The 22,479-nt window shown below is 27.7% G+C and overlaps 3 protein-coding genes across 20 annotated transcripts in view; 1 reads left to right on the top strand and 2 right to left on the bottom strand.

Moving 5' to 3' along the window:
• Positions 1-748: 748 nt before the first annotated feature.
• Positions 749-2,703, top strand: LOC119600109 (thioredoxin-related transmembrane protein 1). Its single transcript, XM_037950176.1, has 4 exons — positions 749-1,135; positions 1,250-1,411; positions 1,469-1,643; positions 1,858-2,703. Exons 1-4 carry the CDS (start codon positions 933-935, stop codon positions 2,293-2,295), a joined length of 978 nt encoding a protein of 325 aa, XP_037806104.1. The 5' UTR covers positions 749-932; the 3' UTR covers positions 2,296-2,703.
• Positions 2,704-3,140: 437 nt separating this feature from the next.
• Positions 3,141-3,720, bottom strand: LOC119600110 (protein CTLA-2-beta). The gene is made up of 2 exons (XM_037950177.1): positions 3,504-3,720; positions 3,141-3,447 (listed from the first exon to the last, which is right to left on the bottom strand). The coding sequence occupies exons 1-2, from the start codon at positions 3,540-3,542 to the stop codon at positions 3,229-3,231; spliced, it is 258 nt and encodes an 85-aa protein (XP_037806105.1). The 5' UTR covers positions 3,543-3,720; the 3' UTR covers positions 3,141-3,228.
• A 1,600-nt stretch (positions 3,721-5,320) lies between these two features.
• Positions 5,321-22,479, bottom strand: part of LOC119600071 (protein hu-li tai shao) — a 31,102-nt gene continuing 13,943 nt past the window's right edge. For 3 of the 18 annotated variants that reach the window (XM_037950098.1, XM_037950100.1, XM_037950099.1), the window contains exons 8-12: positions 22,306-22,446; positions 22,163-22,234; positions 16,495-16,563; positions 7,893-7,960; positions 5,321-7,305 (exon numbers count right to left, since the gene is read on the bottom strand). In XM_037950098.1, coding sequence (XP_037806026.1) covers positions 7,198-7,305; positions 7,893-7,960; positions 16,495-16,563; positions 22,163-22,234; positions 22,306-22,446 — 458 coding nt within the window. In that variant the 3' untranslated portion in view covers positions 5,321-7,197. Of the gene's footprint in view, positions 7,312-7,886; positions 7,961-9,770; positions 11,680-16,494; positions 16,564-19,030; positions 19,168-19,246; positions 19,285-19,370; positions 21,781-21,917; positions 21,932-22,162; positions 22,235-22,305; positions 22,447-22,479 lie in introns of those variants that run through there. The other 15 variants (XM_037950102.1, XM_037950104.1, XM_037950103.1 and 12 more) reach the window with 11 other exon arrangements.

Genomic DNA, 22,479 nt, shown 5'->3' with positions numbered 1-22,479 from the left:
TAAATCAATGAAGATTATGTTATACCAAGTTCACACGGACAGTTGAATTACTTAATTCGGCTTCTGAATTACAGTAGCCAATAAACCCGTTTCTACGACACATTCGTAATTCGTTTTGACAGTTCATCGCCATGTTGTTTTTTTATTCATTATTTTCTTATTTTTTGAAATATATGTGCGCGTGTGTATGATTCAAAAATACGTTAATTATATTATTGTAACAAATTAAATAATATATTTTCAATATATTTTTATTTTTTTATAATTCTGTTTTTTATTTATTTTTTTTTTTTTTTGAACTCATGAAGATAATCACCACAGTTATATTTGCAAATTTATTTTTCTTTAAACAACGTCTCCTTTGGGTAGCCGGTGTATCTAACATCAGCTTCGCTAAAAATTAGCAAAATTTTTAGGGTTATTGTTTTATGTGTAAAAATTACAAGTTTGAAGTTCCACAAATTCGAAACTAAAAGAAAGATGAAAAAATGTTTACATATTCTCACTCAGCATAAAAAATATTCAAATAACAGGATTTGAAATCTTGATTAAAGCTATTTTTTATCTAGCCTATTATTTTAATTTGCTTACTGGTATGGTATTCTTGTGGCATTTTTTACGATTATATCTTTATCGATATGTTCATCAGTATAATTATTTAATGTGTAGACATTGTCAAATTAAATGGCAATTTATTTTTTAACGGCGTCGAATAGCAGACACTTACGTTGGATTGAAATTCTACCACCTCTATTGAAATTTCATTCGATTACGCTCTGTAAAACCAGTAACCATATTCGTCATAGTTTTCTTGAATGTAAAAAAGATAATTAATTTGGAAAAAATAAAGCCGGTTGGTTTGCTGAAGATTTTCATAAAAATAATTGCTGAAATTAATTGAGAAAAATAAGCTTTATAAATAATAAAATATAATGCTAAATTTGAGATTTGGTGGCCGCAGTAACATGCAGCAACGTTCTTGGGCGTTATTGGCGATTTTTCTTGTAAGCTGTTTTGTTGTTGTCACTAAAGTGCAGGTATTGCAAGCAGAACCTGTTCAAAAGCAGCAGTCATTAATTGAATTAAATGAAGACAATTGGCGTCAAATGTTCAAAGGAGAATGGATGGTTGAGTTGTAAGTATAAAAAATATAAAATACAAATAAAACATTAAGAGGCATGTGATTAAAATAAAATCATTTCGAGTTGCCAGATTATGTATGCATGTTTTTCATTTAACTATTTCACAGCTTTGCACCTTGGTGCCCCGCCTGTAAGAATTTGGCTCCGGTATGGGAACGTTTTGCAGCATCAGCTTCAGAAATAAATGTTAATGTCGCTAAAATTGATGTTACAACTTCGCCGTCACTGAGTGGTCGATTTTATGTAACTGCTTTGCCAACAATTTATCAGTAAGTACCTATTTGATGTTAGAAATAATTTTTTTAGATTAATATTTTGTTTATTAGTGTTAAAGATGGTGAATTTCGACAATACCGTGGATCTCGGGATGGAGATGCATTAATGTTTTTCATTAGACAAAAACAATGGTCTAAGTTGGAACCAATTTCATCATGGAAGAAACCAGATACCATACATATGTCTGTCTTGTCATATTTCTTTAAATTGTCACACACTCTTAAGGTAAGAACCTAAACCACATATAAATACTTTATTTTGGTTTGGAAATGTTATGTACTATCTACCTACATACATATGTATATGTACATAAATTGTGTGGTAAATTTCTAAGTTCGTTAAACTTCTTAGCCTTGATTGGTAACTCTTGTTGAAAATTTTTTATTTATTATATTGATTCCTTGGCACTAATCTTTAGCTTATTCATCATTCATTTAAGGATTTCAATGGTCGACTTCAAGAAGAGTATGGCCTACCAACGTGGGGTTCATATGCACTCTTTACCATTGGAACTATATTTGTCGGAGCAGCATTGGGTCTTATGTTAGTGTGCGTCGTTGATTTTTTGTATCCTCCAAAAAAAATGCAACGTCAGAGTTTTTCGGAATCAAAAGAAAATTCACGAAATGATATTGAAGACATTGCTAATGACGAAATAGAAGATGACAGGCCACAAAATGACGATGAAGATGTCGAAGATGATGAAGCAATAGATGAAGAAGACGACGATAATGAAAATGCTTCAACAGAAGATGAAAAACAAACACACAGTGAGTCCGAAGAACCAGAAAGTGAAAATAAATCAGATAAGAAACATACTGGTGATAAATCTAGTCCCAGTGAAGTACGCAAGCGTAAACCACGCAAAGCTGATTAAACATATGGACTTCTTAACTTTAAACTTTTGTTAAAAATAGCTTTTCTGCGTAAACTCTGAAAATACTTTAAATCTCTCAAAACGCACAAAATTGTCAACCACTTGGTTTGTTTATACAAATAAAATTATGTTATTTTCCTATTTGTATATGAGGAACGAAAATGTATTCAAATAATTTATACTTTGGTTTTAAAAAATAAGAATAAATAAAGACAATTGTTTTTGCCTTATATAAAAACAAAAATGGAAACATCCATTAGTAATCACATTTTAAATTACATACTAATAGTTTTTAAATTAATAAAATTTAATATTAGTTTTAAAATTATGTTTTATTAAATATGTTAAATTTGTATTAGAAATACCGACAAATACACATAAATTTTCGTATAATTTCTTTAAGCTTTATTTAACATTTTTGTAATGCCGTTCTTTTTTTTGCTTTAATCTTAACGAAACAAAAGCTTTTATAATTTAACTCATTTACAAAATTAATAAAAATGATATCTTAAATATATAATAAAAATAACACTCAATAATTTATTAAACGATAGAAACATATGAATAATAAATCTAATAAAATATGTGTAAATGTTTAATAAATTAAGAAAACTTATTTTTATGCCTGTATGTACAGATGTCGATAAAACTACGGTGTCACTTAACATAAGATGACATCGTTTCGATATCTTTGTAATATCGTTTGGTTTATTGGGTAATAGGTATTAGTTAGTAGACTCCTATTATACCCCATAAATTAAACAATACTTAGGTGATATAAAATATCAAACCTTGAAAATTCAACTTACCCAAACTCCTGTTGACTAAAACTCTAAAGTAAATCGTACGGAAAATGCCGGAGCACAATAAAATCAATTTATTTATACAAAAATATGTAAATAAAATTTATTTGTATATGTATGTACACAGGTATTATTCGGCAAACTGTGGAGATGTTGGGGCAACTCGCTTGCCACAACGTTTGGCCATCTCATCTGCCGTACAATCAGATAAATGATTAATAGCCATTTTATAAGAAACATCTCCATTTTCATATTTTTTGTTATGTTCCTCTATTTTTACCTTGGACTTAACAAAAATATCACGACGCATTTTGTCTTCATCATCAGCGTATTTTTTATTAAATTTATCCTAAACAAATACACTCCTTTATAAAAATTAAAAATATTGTACATATACATACATACTTTGTACTCTGACCATTCTTGATCTGTTACGGCAGCCATTTTAATTTGTTTATTTCTATTTGAATGCAAAAGTTTAATAAATCTGAGCCAAAGCGTATTTATTTCAAGCAGGGCATATTTATTATACAGGTGAATGTGTGCGCACAGCTAATAATTTTTTGACTTCAATTAGTTTACTGCCAAACCGTATTAAATTTGACTGTAAGCTTATAAGTATACTAAGAAAATCAGGTGTAATAATCTAAATTGCTGTCAAAATTTGCCTGTTTTCTTTCTTTTACGTTTGGAAAAAGTAATCAGCTGATCACATGGCTGGACATATTGGGCCATTCAAAGTGTATTAATAAAGTGACAGTACTTGTTTCACAACAACAAGAAGAATGATATGAACCACTATATTTACACTTTTAGGCCCTTTTATAATGAAATCCATAGTACATATAATAAGAATTTTTTGTTCTCGAAAGTCTAGCCTGAAGCTGGCAAACTACATATAAAAACAATTCTCTCAAACCGACGCTGTCAAACTCCATTTTTAACCAAGTTCGTTATAAGAGTTGTTTTTTGTATGAAAATAGTTACCAAAATGTTGGGACTTGAAAAATAGTTAGTAATAACCGAGAATTCGTTATAACCGAGTTCGTTGTATGTATGAATGTATAAAACATAATTTTCAGAAATAAAAATAAGATTTTTTAAATCGTTAACTTTGGTTTGTTTCTAAATTTAACAAAATTTCAATATTTTGCATACTGGGTCTATTTTAAAAAAATATTTAAAATAGACTTCCTATTGTTCATTGCCTTATTTTAATCATTAAATCGTAGAAAAGTTGTTATTCGGTTTGACGAATTGTTTTGACATATCATCGATTAAACCGGGATTTTGCATACTGGGTGTATTCAAAAAGATTTAAAATAGAATCCCTATTGTTCATTGCCTTATTTTAATCATTAAATCGTAGAAAAGTTGTTATTCGGTTGGACGAATTTTTCGTTTTTACGATTTGCTTTGACATATCATCCATTAAACCGGGAAACTACTGTATTATTATACTTACGTTCTCAATGGTAAAGTACTCCAGTAAATTGTATTTTTTATCAACAATGGGCTTGTTCGGAAATCCATCACTGCATATAATGATTAGTTTGCGATGTTGGTGCAAATAAAGTGGTGCTCATTTTATGAATAGAGATTTACTTTCGTTTAAAAACCCCCACAAATGAAAATAAAGTTCATGAATTAAAATCTAAATACCTACACATTTATCGCGTCAGCCATTTTTATGATGCGAGTTTAGCCGTTTATCTGTGATGCATTTCCGAAAGTACTGCGCATCAGATGCCCAGGCCCAATATTTGAAATTTGACTGGCTGACTTCCAAAACGTACCAATATAAAGTTTAAACACAATTCCACTGCGGTATTTAAATCTTGTACACATGTAAAGTTTCAAAACATTGAAACCATGCTTATTTTCACGTTCTAAATACATATTGAAAATGCAAAGTATTGTTTTAGTAAGTCAGCTGTTTGTGTAGTTTTAGCAAATAACTTTAACAAGCAACAACTTTGAAATTGATGTGCTGATTGTCATTTTGCTGCGTTTCTATGTTTCAATGTTTTTACTGCGTCGTTTTGAAACACTATACCTTGCCAGCCAGTTCACTTACATTTATAAATATGTTCATATAAATAAAAATTTCAGCGTTTTAAGACATAAATTTTGCATTTTGGTTTTTATTAATAATAAAAAGCAGTTGTTTAGTTTTGTTTATTATTCAAATTATTTAATGTGAATTTTAAATATATATCTGATTTAGGTGCTATTTTTACATCCATTTATTTGAATAGTAAAAATAGTAATGAATGGCTATTTTCCGATTGTATTTATGTATGTAAGTATGTATTACTAGTATGTATGCATTTCATTTTTATTTTTACATGCTATGGCAGTATAATTAATTATTATGTTTTTATTACTTTTTATATTTTTCACCTTTGCATAATGATGATGATTATCTAAGGCCAATAAAGAGAAATTGTAAACAAAATATAATTTCTAAACAATAAAAAAGGAAAATAATATGTTATAAAAGTGTTTAGTGAATTTTGTATGTGTATATTTGTTGTAAATTTAATACAATAATATAATGTTAGATTTCTTACATACATACACTTTTTTCCAATACATTTAAAAGCCTTAATAAAAGTATATATTAGTGTATGATCTAAAAATATTAATAAACAAAAATATATATTTTTGTATGTATATTATTACGTGTAGTTGCCAAGAGTATTTTAAAACTAAAATCAAAACAAATAATTAAAATCGTAGATATTACCAATTAATATTGTAATAATAAATATATATGTAATTTAAAATATTGATTTTGTCACTTTTTTCAATAAAAGATTATGAAATACATAAGTGAAATGCTGCTATTATAAAACGTATATAATTATAAAACAAAAAAGATAAAAAACAATTGTAATAAATAAAGAATTAATTCACTTAAAAATGCTTCACATTAGGCATCGATTTACTTTCACGTTTGCAAGTAATATTCAAAAAAATACATACATACATACATACATACATATGTATGTATGCACGTTAGCGTTTTATAAGATTTCAGACCGGATCGGCTAGATTGGCTTACAAAGATGTATCTTTTGTTGTTCAACAAACGTGTTGCGTTTTCTACCTCTAGTTTTAATAGGTTTTATTGTGTGAATTAATATATAAACCCATATACATAAATATGTATGTATTTAATATGTATACATATGAATCTTTATCAAAGTTTGTTTACTTAACAAAACAAGTGATTTCACGTATTTGTCATTTTGAAAAGCTGTAAATTTCGATCGGTCTTACATGTTTTTATGTATATTAAAAAATAATAGGTCAATAGCAACAAGTTGTATATCAGTTGAATTTTGTTATTTCAATACATTTATTTTTTCAAAAAGCAAATGTGATCTTTTTTATAAATTAAGGCTTGATTGAAAACTGTTTAAAAGTTACACATTTAAAATGTGGTTCACCAATATGAAACATTAACGCATATATGTATGTATGTATGTATGTATGTATGTATGTATGTATGTATGTATAACCAAAACTCTACATACATATGTAGTTATATACATATTTTTTTAAATATTCTATACATTTTCTTTTGTGTTTTACAAATTTTTTATATTAATTTTTATTTTAATTAAATACATAAATGTTTTCTGTAAAATTTAAGGTATAAATATAAATTTATTTCCTATACATACTTGTATTTTTAATATTTAATTTAATGGTTGTTAATTTTTAGTCCTAATTTTGAAATTTATTTATAAAAAATGTTATATGTATTAAAGTTTTCATATCATTCGTCATTTAGATAAAAGAAATAATTCTTAACAACAATTCGAACTGCATTGTTTCTTTAATTTTTTTCTTAAAATGCCTCTTATTTTTTCAATATTTAGCTTGCACTTGGTAGTTTGTAAATTAAAATAACAAAATTAATTTGCACATTTATGACCTTAATAAATAAATTTATCTCGATGGATAATCATTTTTTATTTTCTCTTGATATTTTTTACTCCATTTTCTTCTTTTTTCTATTATTACTCTTTCTAATGATCAGTTTTATCTTTCACTTAAAAATATCGTGGTTCTCCAATTCAAAAGTAGTTTAGGCTTCAGCCTTCTTTTTCTCCTTCTTCTTCTTTAAAAATGATGGTGTCCTAAGGCCCTTCTTCTTCTTTTTGTCTTTCTTGGGTGAACCGTCCGTAGAAATATCCTGAAACCGTAATAGGAATTTGCAATGAAAATATCGTTTGTGGTTTTGTTAGTACACAACAAGGCAAACATGAAATGATTAGGTTAGAAAATGATAACAGCAAAAAAATAGTATCGTTCATTTACTACAAGACTGGTATAATCCAAAAAAATTGATTCGAGAAAAATGGCTTTGAATGTTTAATGCCATTTTACTATTTTTTTTAAATAACTTTTAAACAAATCAAGGGATTTGAAAAATTAAAAATTAAACCAGATTCAGATAGTAGATGTTAATATGTTTCTCATCTAAATTGAAATTTAATTTTTATGTATCTAACACATATTCTTGAAAACATGAGGTTTAATATTTACGTTTACTACAAAAAATAGATCTCACGCCTAAAATAATTTATATATTTAAAATTTGATAAATTGATATGAAAGACTTTAGTATGACGCATGTTTTGTAGCCCTCAGTTCAAAAAACCTAAATTTTGGATTATTCAAGTCTTGTAGTAAATGAGCGATATATACACAAATAAGTTTTTTATAAAAAGCAGTAAAAAATGGATATAAATTATTAAATATGTTTTGTTAGTGTCTTACCTCTTTACTGCTATGCGAAAAAGTGCTCAAATGGGCTTCCGAGTGATCACCATTTTGTACGTTCTCTCCTACAAAAATAATAAATTTGCAAAAATTATTATACGTTAAATTTACATAAAAATATTTCAAATTGACGAGTGTTAATTTCAAATTATACTCATGTAAAATGAAAATATGAAAATAAAAACAAAAACAAAACCATGCTGTCCATTGTGAAAATTAATAGAAAAATGTATATCATGCAAATTAATAAAATATAATGTACAATAGTTTTGTATAAGTACTTATATATTATAAACTATATGAAATAATCTACATACTTTAAGTTTTATTTTAGATGAATGACTACATAAAGAAATCGTGACCATTATTTTTTGAAAATATGTGTTAGAAATATTTCTCAAGCTCATTATAATAAATAGACCGATTCAAATCATATATTAATTTCAAACGATTAACATTACTTTAAATTGGTAAATATGAATTATTGCATAATTGTCTAAAAGGTTTTTCTTTCCAATCATATGTGACAATTTTAAAAATAAAGGTCACAAAGCTATTGGATTTAACGAATGTTGTAGTACAAGATCAAATCTAGAGTTACATACATACATTAGTTTAAAAATTACAAAACAAATTTAGAAAAGTACTTAATCATAGATAATGTATAAGAAAATTGTCAAATACAACAGTAATACTTTTGTTAAATTCAACATACCGTTCATTTGCGACAAGAAAGATATTCGACACTGTTTTACATGTTTTACAAAAAAACAAAGAATCGACTGCACTTTAATAAAACAACATCATAAAACAATAATTATTCCAAACGATTACTGATTATCACATGTAGGAAATGATTTGTGGTCGGGGACCCATGTAAGCAGTTCAGATCATTTCCTACATGTGATAATCATACAAGTTGTCTACATGGGTCCCCGTCTTATATATTTCGAATATTATAGACATTATTGTTTTTTTAACTGTTTTTTAATAAAATTGCAGCATAAATATGCGATAAACATCTCTGGCATCGAAGAAAATAAGGTACATTAGGGTAATTACTAATTTTCTAAGGTAAGCTAAATTTTATACTTTCCAAAAAAATAAAAAAGTCTAACCTAATGTACATATATATTTTGTTGTTGTTCGCCTGGGGAAAACTTATGGTTTAGCTTTTGCTGAGTTGACAAATTGGCCGATTGTGTCGTTCCAGAGATCCAAATATGTATCATAGGAACGTAATATCTCATTATATATTTTGTTGCCGCAAATGAGTGATACATGAACATACATTTGTTATATGTATTTATAAAGATCGAAATTTTACTACTTACATTTTTGACATTTTAGCGGGTATATACTTTGAAATAAGTAAGTAAACTCTTTTCAAAATTGTTAAACGCATATTAAAATACCTATCTTTATTTCAGTAAATTTACTATCTATTCCTAATACACCTAAAAGCATTACAATTTAATAAATGCTGATTTGTTATAGGTTTTATCTTTTTACCCATACATTTACTGTAGTCGATATAGTGTTGGAAAAAATAATAGAAATGACCTTATTTTGGGGTATAAATTTAATTTTCTCGAAAACTACCCGATAAAATATGTATCTGAAATAAATGGTATTTAACTCTACTTTCATATACTAATTGGTCGCAGCGTTTTATCCTCCGTCGTATTTTATAGGTATTTAAGTAAAATTGGCATTGCAAAAATTGAAATGAATCATAATATTACATTGTAGACATAACGTATGATTTTTAAAAACGGGAGTAAATATTTCTAAAAAGTTAACTCTTTATTTAATGAAAAAAAAAATAAGATTTTCAAACGAAACAAAAAACAACATAAAAAATATATTCGGATAAATTTGAGAAAAATCTAATTAGAAATGCTCATTTCAAATAAAAATATTTAATTCAAATGTAAAGTTTTTTTTCGTAGACATTGATGAAATTAATTCGTCTCTCGTTCTTTATTGGAAGTTGTAGGATTTAACGAACCGACATGTAAAGTTGCTGTGCGTATGTCTTCTGATATTTGAGATATTTTTGTCTTACAATCACACATATTTCGTATTATACTATTTAGCAAAATTTCCAATTCTTGTTCGAGCATTGCTAAAGTTTGACGATATCGCATGGTATAAAGATTGGGAGGTATTGCTGATAGTGTACGCAATGGAGTTGTCATTACAGACTCATTAAAGTTAAATAGTGAATGACGGTCAGCTTCTATACAAGATTGGTCTCGACCATATAGAAACACGGACTCTGGAGCAGATAAGCATCTATGCGATGGATTTAAATGAAATGCGGTAATGTTTTTCAATTCTTTTTCACATTGTGAAGATGTGGCGAGTTCTTGAGTGATCAAATTTATTTCATCATCGATGACCTTTTCTAATTTTGTTTTAAATTCCTGCTCGTGGTTTTGTAATTTTTTAACGCAGTCACTGTTTCGTATATTGACGTTGATGTGAATCTCAATGGCTGTTGAGGCTGTAGAAGAATCACATGATGAATTTGCATCAGAGAATTGTGTTCTAAACGAAGTTCGAGTTAAGAGTGGTTTATCATGAGTTCTAGATTTTTCTTTTTTATCACAAAACGATGAAGCTCTTCGTTTTAGGGAGTTTAATGTTAATGTAACATGTTTATCTTCATCATTCCTAACGTATTTCGAAGAATGTTTCATATTATTGTGCGACCGTTGTTCACTCTCAGGTTTATGCGGGTCGTGTTCCTCATCTCCTATACCGAAATCCATGATAGACTGATGTGAGTTAATTACTTCTGGAATAAAATTTCTTTGCAAATATGTACGATATAAGTTGTCGTGTGTTGTTTTACGTGTCGATTGCAATTCAAAATTTGAGGAATTATCTCCAGAATCAGTTGTAAAGTGATCATTCTCAGCATCGCCGATATGTGAATGTGTTGCAGCTGGATAGGTTTCACTAATTGAAAGTAGCGATGGAAATTGATTTGACTGCAGATCTCCCTGATTATTATGATTATGGTTTACGCGATTACGGAAATGTAAATGAGTATCTTGATGATTTGTAATTTCCTTCGAACCATTTTTTTCTTTTGCTGTATTCAATTGTATTTCTGCTACCGAAATAAACGATCCAGCCACCTCAGTTTTATCATCACAAGATTTTGTATTTTCATAAATATTCGCTTCTTTTCCCGTTTTCGTATCACTTTCCACATTTGTAGACACAGCTGTCTTGTTGGAATAGCTTAATTGTTGTTCATGAGTGTTAGCTTCTAAATTTAATCGCTTTATGAACGCAATTACTTTTTGCCTTTGCAAATTCACTGGTGTTATAGAACATACAGGGTGCATGGAAATATTTGGTATGTAGGTTGAAGGATAATTAAATCCATAATGTGACACTGTACGATAAGGTGGTAACAAATTTGTTGTATCTAATTTTGGTTTATCATCGAGTATTTGATCATCTTCTCTTATCATCATCACATTTAAACCATTTATTATATTTTGCTCGTCGTTTCCAGCAACTGGTTCAACAACATTATGTGAAATTATTGGATATGTGTAATGAGGATAAATTTCTATTTTATGAATCATATACAATAACATTTGGGATCTTTTTAGTGAAAGGGGAGACCACCATGATTGGTTATATAAAAATGAATACTTTTTTGATAAATTCTTCTCTTCCAACTTATCAAAAGATTCACAAATTTTGTAATACTTTGGCAAACTTACAGATAGAGTTAAGGTTTTGTAACTTTGGGTGGAATCTAATGTGAAAAAATAAAATTGAAAATAATTGTGTATGTGTATGTGTTGTTGTGCGTTTATACATTTTCAATATAAATAAAACATGAAGGACGTAACACTTTTCTACAAACAATTAAACAATAAATGACACACGAACAAGTAAAATAAAAAGTAGTGTTTGTATTTAATTAAAACATAAAAAATATAAACTCAATATTTCCCATAAATTATAATATATGTAAATATTTACATAAATAATAGTAATTCAAGTTATATTTTAATAATAAATTAATATTAATCAATCATTAACGACAAGATTTTGATTTTAAATGCTTTAAGTATTTCCAATTATATTTATACATTTGTATAGGAACATTGGTAGCGACATTACAAATAAATGTGTTTAGTGTACTAGTAATTGTGAGTTATGTGTAAGGTAATGGTATAATCAAATTTCCAATTTGACGTGTACGCTCCCTCGCGGTTCTTTTATTTGTGGGTTTAACTTACATTTTTTAATTTAAACTATATTGTAGATGTAAGCATGGTTTAATGTAATGACAAATTTTACAAACAGAAATGTACTTTCCCTATGTTACCATCACACATTTAATGTGTGTAATATATTCGAGATAAATGTCAATTCGAAAGACAACTACTTCAGAAAAGCCATCATCGGTATAATTAAGAAATATATTTGAAGTCTAATTCTGAGTTTTAGTCAATATATAGTATGTATGTACATGTACATACATACATATGTATACATATTGTCGTTGCTCCGACAAGAACAGTTGTATTTTTTGTTAGGTTTTCAGAAGAGCATCGAAAATGTTATATGTAAAAATATGTAAAAAATGTTATCCTCTTTATTATGAATGAGTGTTGTTGCAGTCGTGTACAATACCACATATTTTTGACTACGACAACAACTCTCATAAACAAGGAGGAATATCATGTAAAGTGGTTGTATTTTTTACAACACTATTATTATTGTGAAATTTTTAATTGCCTAATCTTCCGTTTCAGATAATGAGAAAGTCTGCATACGACACACAATTTCCTCAGTATATTGATGTAACTCTAGGCAATCTTTAAATTTTTGTTGAACATTGTTAATATTCTCTTGAGTGGTTACGCACTCGTTAATGTTATTAACACATTCGGCAACACGACTGCCAAAGTCATCTAATTTGCGTTTATATTGTTCTAAACGGGGTTGTATTTGTTGTATTTCTTCGCCCAAAGCATTGATTTCCGCATCGACATTAGTCGCAACTTCATTGTTTATTCGAGTTACTGCTAAAGTACTATTTATTGCATTTGAGTGTTTGTCCGTTGGTGTGGCGGATGTTTTAATGCCTGATGTTGTAGGTTTTATTGAAACTTTTGTTGATATTTGCGGCATGCTTATCCAGAATCTTGGAGAACCTTTTACTAGTTTTGACTGAAATGCGTAGACCGCTGATGACCCGCTATTGCGAAAAGAAGACAATTGTCGTTTTTTAGGAGAATGTATGTATGATATGTTATGTTCATGTGGAAGAATGCTAGATGATGCAAAAGCGTGGCCTTTTCCAATTTTTGTATCAAAATTACTTTGTAAACGTTTAATTGGTGGAGTTTGTCGAGGAATTGAAACACTGCGAATATTTTCCAAAATAAAGTTTCGGCATTTTCTATCTTTATGTTTATTCAGGTTTGATTTTTTAATAAGGGGGCTAATCGATGCGGGCATATTGTTGACTGTAGTTGTTTTGTTTGATTTACACTTTGGTGTCGATGAATTAAATCTGAGTGGAGTTAAAGAACATAACCGCATAAGAGATTTACTCTTTGGTGAATTCAGTTCTTCTATTTTATTTTTATTATTTTGCAAATGTAAGGTGGTTTGTTCTTTAATTAACAATTCAAGCATAGATGAGTTTAACTTATTCCGAATAGTATTTTCTATTTTACCAAAAATTTCTTCACTTTTACATAATTCATTGGTATTAATTTTTTCTAAAATTTTGCGTTCTAGTGGTGAATATTTATCTGTATTATCAATGTATTCATAATTGGTAAAAGTAACACCATTTTCAAAATCTTTTAAAGTGGTTTCTGAACTTTTCGTCACTTTTGATACTTGCAATACGTCATTTTTAACATTAAAAATATTACTTTTAGAATGTAGATTTTTAAGTTCAGGTAATAATTGATTTATATCTTCGAATTGGTAGTCATTTGCAGAAATTTTATAACATTCAGCTGTATGATCTTTCAAAGCTGCAACATCATTATCTACAATCTTCATACAGCCACAGCCAAAAAATGATGAATTAAATGTCGATATAGTTGATTGATACTCTTCAACCAATCCATGTAATTCTTGCTGATGTACATTTGAATCGTTTGAATGTGAATATGCCGAGATTCCCTTATTTAATTTTTCTCCTTTGATATCAATAGCAACACTTCCCTTAAGATCTTTTGATGCATCCATTTTAGGCATACTATCTATAACATTTTCTCGATTTTCGGCAAAACTTACATGATCTTCCCACAATTCCTGAAATTCCAATTTACGTCGCGAACGCTCCTCACGGCTCATTAATTTTTGCGATTTTCCTAAAAAATTGTGAATTTTTACTGTATTTTCGAAATATTCACTGTTTTCTTTGATGTTGACATGATTTGTAACATCATTCATATAATTGCTGTTATTAGAATTGACACCATTATTATTAATATCATAATCCACCAACTCATCTTGGGATCTATTTCTTTCTAAAAAAGTATTATATGATTTTATATCGTAATCTTCAAATTCTCGTAAACTAATTTGAGAATTTACACTATTAGAATATAATTCTGAGTAGTTCATACGTGCTATTTTTTCATTGAATGTAGAATTTGTCGTAGCTGATAATACATCAACATTTCTTTTAGTACTTATTCCGTCTTTCTCTTCGCCAACAGGATCCATTTGGAAGGAAAATATAGAAACGGATTCATTAAGATCTGATATATTAGAATCCTTTTCAGATAATTCCTGGCTAACAGCATTTGCCGTAATGCATGCTAAATCGTTTTGACCAGAGACCGATTTCAAAAATGGGGATTTATGTTTTGTCAAATTATGCAATTTTGTTTTATATTTCATAAGTTCTGGTTTCAAACGGACAACTAATTCAAAACAATATTCACAAAGATTAAGATAACGTGGTGATGAAAAAATCTCTTCATAGGATACAGATCTTCGTAGAGGCACATATTTTTGGACATTTTCTGGATTAAATACCAGGTGTTTATGGTCTGGTTTGGGTTCTCGCATTGGTGAATTGTATCCAAAATGAGATACTGTGCGAAATGGCAATTTTAATTTGGAACAAGAAATTGTTGCAGTTCTGGCCCTGTATGAAACATCACAATTATTGTTAGGCATGTCCGCCGTTATGTTATGATCACTCTTTAAAACGAATTCATCTCTCATACTTTTAGACTTCAGGACAGATTCAAATATTTTATCACATATTTTTGGAGTACAACAAATTTGGAAATGTTTTTCAATAAGTTCTAGATATCTATCATTTGCAGTAGAATAAGAATCTTCATCGCTTTTAATTCCACGTGACGTGAAAAACGACGTGTCACCAAATTTATCAACAACCCTCGATAAATAATGATGAGGAGAATCATAAATGGACATATCTGCTAGATTACCATTACCTTTGTTTTTATGAGAGTGTGATTGAGTGAAAGTGTAAGTGGGTGCATATGTGTTAACAATATCTTTTTGGTTTTGGGAAAATAAATCATTGTTCAATGTATTCAATAGTTTTAAATTTTGATTATTTTGCAACATTAAACTAATTTCTTGATATTGATTTGAGAATGATTTTGCTTCTTCTTCTTTACCAGCATCCCCATCTTCTATGGCTGTTTGATTGTGGTTTAATGATGATGAATTGCACGTTAAATGTAATGATTCATGGATGTTAGAGTATTGTAACGTTTGATATGGTTTCATAAAATATTGAATATCTACGAAAAGCATACAAATTGAAGTAAACATTTTATAAAGTTATTACAATTGATTTATATTGTTAAATAAGATGTCATACTTATGTACTTATATGTACAGCCTCAAATAAAATTATTTTTAAATGCATATGTATGTATGTATGTATGTATGTATGTATGTATGTATGTATGTATGTATGTATGTATGTATGTATGTATGTATGTATGTATGTATGTATGTATGTATGTATGTATGTATGTATGTATGTATGTATGTATGTATGTATGTATGTATGTATGTATGTATGTATGTATACTGTATGTATGTATGTATGTATACTGTATGTATGACTGTATGTATGTATTTATATACATAATCTATCATAATCTAAAATAACCTTTTTTAACAAATAAGTTGTTTTACTTTCCATTCGCACTGATGAAACTAATATTTATTATGAACGACTAAAATACGACCTCATTTCTATTAATACTATTTCGATTAAGAATGTTTTGTAATGTAGTTAGAGATGCACATGGGGTTTAAATGTAAACGTACGCTAACATTACTCAAATATATATCCAAATAAGTGTAAAGACTTTGACTACTTAACATATTCATAATTGGGAAGGATGCACGACATTAGAATGTGCGTGTATAGTGATATATTTGAATAATGTGAACGATGTCTTTTAAGCTCATAAAAGTTTAATATTTACAAAATGATATGAATGTATATATTGTTATGCATACATCGTTAGAAGGGTAAAAAAGTGTTATTTTGATTTAAAGTTTTATCATTTATTATAGTAAACGAAAAATTCGTTACCTCGACCTGTTGGTGGTTTACGATTTGTAGCAGTGTGGGATCGTTCACCATTTATAAAACTTAGAGATGCTATAACGTTCACATTTTGATGATGGTAAAAATAAACAAATTAAATAAAATTAAATAATTACATATACATATTGGTTTTCTAAATAATGTACACAAAAATACATAATTTGAAGTTAGGAAATAAATATATATAAGTTTTAAGTCTTTGTTAAAGTTTAGCAGCTGCAGCAGTAAAAATATCTACTTAAAGGATAAAAACATGAGCTACCTTTAAGGTACGTTCATACCTATCAAATATTTGACGAGAATTTTTGTATTTTTTTTTTTTAATCTAAAATTATTTTTTAATGGCAAATAATGTCAATTGTAGACGTTATAAAGTGATATCTTCAAATATATAAGATTTTTGTGTAAATACATAAATATGTATGTACAGTGGCGGCCATATTCTATAAAATATGAATTTTTAAGTGAAATTAAATAAATTTAGGCGGTTGTTTTGTTATATTTTTAATAAATTAATGATTTTTTATATTTTATGCTAAATTTATGTCCAGATATTTTTGGGGGGTAAATTTACTTTGGAAAGAAAAAAACCTATAAGCAACAAATTAGCGGAACAAAATGTAATGTGTCGTGATCTTCGAAGGACATGTGTTACGCATAAAAAAGAATTTGTTAAAAGAGTTAAGAACTATAGTAAATATTTGATGTTATCCCAGCAAAAATAAAACGAAGTAGTTCCAGAAGAATAACATTTATAACCACTTCAAAAGTAGCACTAATTGCATTTTTTTTACCTTCTGAGGAAGTGATGTTTAAATACTTCCGAAAAAACGAAAATAATTCTATTTTTTTAAATGTTAAAGATATATTTTTATTCTTACATTTTTATGAGATAAAAAATTTTATATTTGGGCTTTTGTAGTAAATGATTATATTATCCTAATTAATGTTAATATTATTTAAGTCAAATTAGTTGTATGTATTCTATAATACTACAATTTCTCTTCCGAATAACTTCCAAAAAAGAGCATTAAAATTACTTCTTGAGAATGACTTCAGAAGTAGTGAATTTGGAATCAAATATAAAGGACATTCCTCCTATGACAAGCCTGTGTTAAAAACATCACTTCTTCAGGTCTTTTTCAGTACTTCCATGGAGTAAACTCTACTTCTTCTTTGCTTCTTTAGAAGTTCTTTTTTGCTGGGTATAGTTCACATATACCATGTGTGCTACCACTGTATATATTTATAGGAAATTTTCGTCAATTATTTGATAGGTGTGAACATGATTTAACACTACCTGAATTGAATGTCAAATATGTATTAAAGACCTTAAATACGTTATGCATGAGGTTTACTAAATGTCTAGTTGAAGAAAGTATGGCATGTTTGTCTTCCAAAATGTTGCGAACTATTTTGAGTTTTAGCATGAAAATACAGCATTAAACATTTTTTTTATTTTTTAATATTCTTTTTAATATTTCAACTGCCGAATTATGGCATTATTTGCATTCAAGTGTTAAAATAACTAATTTCTAAAAAGTTTAAATAATTTATATTTTGCTACATTTCTTGAGAAAGTTATTATCTATTCATTTGCAAGTAAAAGCTTTAATTAAACATTACAATTTTTTGTGGTTGGCAATTGTTCTTAAAGACAACCACTGCAATATGGTAATTATTGTACCACTTCTTCCTTCATTCAATTAATATGTATAAATAGAGATTTTAATTGTTAAACCTTGGGATAAAAGTATGTATTTTATTATCTTTTATTGTGAGACATTTCAACTAATATCAACTAAATCCAAAGCCTATATTTATTATACCAGAGTAAATCATATATAACAACACTGTTTTTCCGTATTATAAAACCGAAAAAATGTAAACAACGTTTTCGAACTTATGACATGCTTTTCGGGGTACGCAATAAAATTCATTTTTGAGAATATGATAATTTGTTATGTCAGGAGCATGCCTTTTATTAGTCAAGATGAGTTGAAATGAGTTTCGAAAATCTATGTCTAAGTAGTAAAATTGACAACCAGGCATATTCCGTTTCAGAAACGATAAGCAACAATTAATAATTGAAAATGCATATATACAAAAATATAATAAAAAATTATTAGAGTTCGGCCCATATTGTCTATAAAATAATTATTCAACAAAGCGAGTGATGTAAGACAAACATCCTGCGTTTGTCTTGAAGGTTTAGTTTTCAATTGTGCGACGAACGAATCAAATGTTGACTTTGATTTTAAGTATGCATATATAATACATAAAGACATTTCGGTCGAACTCTCATAATTTTTCTGCGAATTCGTTAATTTTCGTATTTATCTTACAAATAAATGTTAAATGAATTAAAAGTGAGGACTTTTAAAAAAGAAAGTAAATATCAAAGAAAACTAAATGGTTTGTTGATTACACAAATAAAAATGAAAACAAAGAAATGTAAAAAGAGTGTATTTTCGTTTGATCTACTTAATATTTAAAGATCAAATATAAAAAATTAACTCACCTCACTTTAAATATGCATTTTTTAACAATTTCAATAAGATTCAATTGTAGAAGAAATGTAATAGTTGATTTGATATTTTGATTGTTATATTTTCTTTCCTAAGCCTAAAATATCCTCAGATCGTTTTTCGGTCAAATCTTTTACAAGGAAAATAAACTTATTCCTTTTTTATGTGCTTTTCTTAATAATTTTAAATATAAAAAAATTAAAATCTAAAACTATTTCACCAATTTACTTTTTCTTTTTAGAGCGGGCTAAAATGTGTTTAGGAAATAAAAAGGGAGGTACACAAAATGATGTTATATTTAGAAATTTTGACAATTGTGTTAATTAAAAAATAAAGCGATTTTCAAAAAAAAAAATTTAAAAAAAAAATAAGAAATGTAAAATCTTACGGCTATATTCATAACGAAATCATAAATGCATAATAACGGGATGCAGACATTAGTATGTATACATTTTATGTGTTTTTTGTAGAGAATATTAAATAAATTTATAATGAATATTCTTTTAATTTCGTAAAATGCCACATTATTTTTAGAATTACTAAAACTTCACTCGTCTTATTACGTACTTCGGAGATCGTTGAAAACGGGTTTGAGTATTTAAAAAAATTTTTCAACTTTTTCAAAGGATAGAACTAATTTTTGTAGCACTTAACTCAATGGCGCTTTTTTAAGAAAAAAAATATTGTTTAAACCTTTTAAGCGTGTAATTAAAACGCATTAAATTGAATACGTATTAAAGAAATCATGAAAATATCCCTTCTTTCTTTACTACAAATTCAATTTAATGCGTTCTAAATACACGGCTAAATTCTAATCAAGTTGTCATAAGTGGAGGAATGAAAAATTGCACCCAAATCACTCATGTAACTCTACTATAGGAATTGTAATATTTCACTATACTTATTTTGGTATTCCCTTAGGATTTCAAAGAAACGTGCATTTCATACAATAATATTAATGTTAAAATCATGCATGTTTCACCAGTTTATTATCGGTTGAACCCATGAATCTAATACTTTTTTGCACATCTTTTTTTGCTCGGTTGCATACAATTTGTAATTTCTAAAGTGAGACAAAAAGAATTGTTATTATATTTTTTTTTTTTGTACATAACCCAGCAAAAAAGTTAAATGATGATGAGATATTTTCTTGATTTCTGTAGTAGATATTAAATTTAATACCCCAGCAAAAAAATTTTAAGTTGTTCAAGAAGAAAGTATATTTTCCTGATTTCTTTAGTACTTATTCAATTTAAAGTGTTTTAAATACATGCCTGAATGCTAATAAATTTGTCATAAGTAAAGGCATGAAAAATTGCGTAAAATTCATTCATGTAACTCTACTATAGGAATTATAATATTTCACTATAATTTTGTATTCTCTTAGGATTGAAAGGAAACGTGCAACACAAATTTTATTAATTTTTTGTATTTAATATAAAATTAGTAATATTAAGTCAATTTTAATATCTTATTTAATAAGAGAAGGAAAAAACCAAGTTGACTGACTGCTTAACGGGTTTTTAAAAATGCCCATTATATTTTTACCCTGAATGAATTTGAATGGAATTCAAAATCAGTCATTAATGTTTTATTTTGTTAATATATATTATTTTTATCAATATAAGGCAAAAAATAATTTAAATATTAATAATTAATTCATAATACCTTCAATAATGCATGAGAATCATAATGTTCATTGGTTTTAAGCACTATTTTTCCAAATACGAACCCATGCTCGCCAATATCAAGCTAATGTAAAAATCATGCATGTTTCACTTAAAAAATAACCAGTTCATTACACTGTAAGTATGTCAAAAAGACACAGAAAAACGCCGTGACACCTAAACTTAATTTGGGTCGTAGAATATCGTGACATACTCCGTTTTGTTAAGTTGGGTCAATGTCTGTTCTGTAAATCGATTCGGTTTCAAAACCGAGAAGCTTTTAAAACCAAGTTACAATTACATTAAAAACGCAAAAAATAATTATTTAATTTATTTAAATAAAATTAAAATCGATTTACTTTCGACTAGGAATATGTCCCGATTTTGGCCCAACTTTTCAAAACGGAATAGGCTACTAGATTCTACGACCGAAAATTAATTTCACGTGTGTGTCGTATTTCTGCGTCTTTTTGAAAGTTGAAATTTTACGTACAGTATAATCAGTGGAACCCATGCATTTACTACTTTTTTGTACATCTTTTTTTGCTGGGACGTACTAAATTCGTCATGGTCATGGTTAAATTCTGTCATTTAAATTAATATTGTACATAAGTGAAGAACTCAGTCTAATTATCGAATTATCATGGGTTTTAAGGGACACACAAATGTTTCAAACAATCCTGTTTCGCCTAAAAATTAACCATTTTTGTATCTTAATGACAAACATTCGTCAATGGAAATTTAATGTTTCAGAATAAACATGTTTTTCGTTATGAATATAACTGTAAATGCTTTTCGTTTTTTTTTTAATTAAATTCATTGAATTAACAAATTAAAATTATTTCTTTGGTACGCTCAGTGGAAAAAACCAGATCAAAAGTAAATAAAAACTGCAGCTATTTTCGAAATTTATGAAACTATTAAGTGCGTTTGACTACAATATTGATATACAAAGAGTTGGAACATAAATATTAAAGTTTTTGAAGACTGAAGAGTAGAATTAACTGATGACTAGTAGTAGTGTAGACTATCTTTTAACAATTATCTTTTAATACACGCTGTACAACAAATTGGTTCTGTGAAAAAATAGCGTTGTTAAAATTTAGCTTTAAAAAACCTTTAGACTCTATAAAAATATTATAGAAAGCATATCAAAGACGCATAAAAAATGCTCATTTCTAAAAACTACGATTAAAAAATTATCAGATTTTACATTGTTATTATCAACTAGTGTAAAAATTTTGTGGATAAAAAATAAGAAGGATATAAAAAATAAAAAAATAAAAATAAATATACACATAATAAGATAAAAACTTAATTTAAATCGCCAATTATTAAAATTTAAACAACGTAAAAAACAAAGTTTTGAGACAAGACGCTTTTTGAATTAAATTCAAATTAAACAAAACAAGTGCAAAAAATTTGGATTTTTCAATAATATAGAAAACACAGACTTACCATCGCTCAAAACTACTTCTGGTTGACTGGGAACTGGAGCCTGTTCGGTTTGTATTCTCATAACTTGGTGTTCTATATTTAAAATATGAAATGTAATATAATATAATAAAGATATTCAACGATTTTTTAGAAATTGTTCTTACCTGAAATATCTTCTGGTTCTGATTGACTAACGGCGGCAGTTGTAGTTGTTGTGGTAGTTGTAGTTTGTTTAGTTTGTTGCTGTGCGCCTGATGTTTGTAATGAACTTAATGCTTCGGATTCAGAGAAATCGGTATCAGTGTCTATAATAAATATTAAGTAAATACAAATTTACA

Source organism: Lucilia sericata, unplaced genomic scaffold (genome assembly GCF_015586225.1).
Source record: "Lucilia sericata isolate MDLA Ls3-8-SP2 unplaced genomic scaffold, ASM1558622v1 Contig000104F_arrow, whole genome shotgun sequence".
In the NCBI taxonomy this organism is placed as follows: Eukaryota; Metazoa; Arthropoda; class Insecta; order Diptera; family Calliphoridae; genus Lucilia; species Lucilia sericata.
This window is presented reverse-complemented; position numbering and strand designations above follow the sequence as displayed.

Bases quoted from the DNA above. Each gene is read 5' to 3' on its own strand.
- LOC119600109 (XM_037950176.1), top strand. From the start codon at position 933: ATGCTAAATTTGAGATTTGGTGGCCGCAGTAACATGCAGCAACGTTCT. The intron at 1,412-1,468 runs GTAAGTACCTAT...TTTGTTTATTAG, and splicing joins GCTTTGCCAACAATTTATCA to TGTTAAAGATGGTGAATTTC. The intron at 1,644-1,857 runs GTAAGAACCTAA...CATTCATTTAAG, and splicing joins AATTGTCACACACTCTTAAG to GATTTCAATGGTCGACTTCA.
- LOC119600110 (XM_037950177.1), bottom strand. From the start codon at position 3,542: ATGGCTGCCGTAACAGATCAAGAATGGTCAGAGTACAAA. The intron at 3,448-3,503 runs GTATGTATGTAT...GTATTTGTTTAG, and splicing joins AAGAATGGTCAGAGTACAAA to GATAAATTTAATAAAAAATA.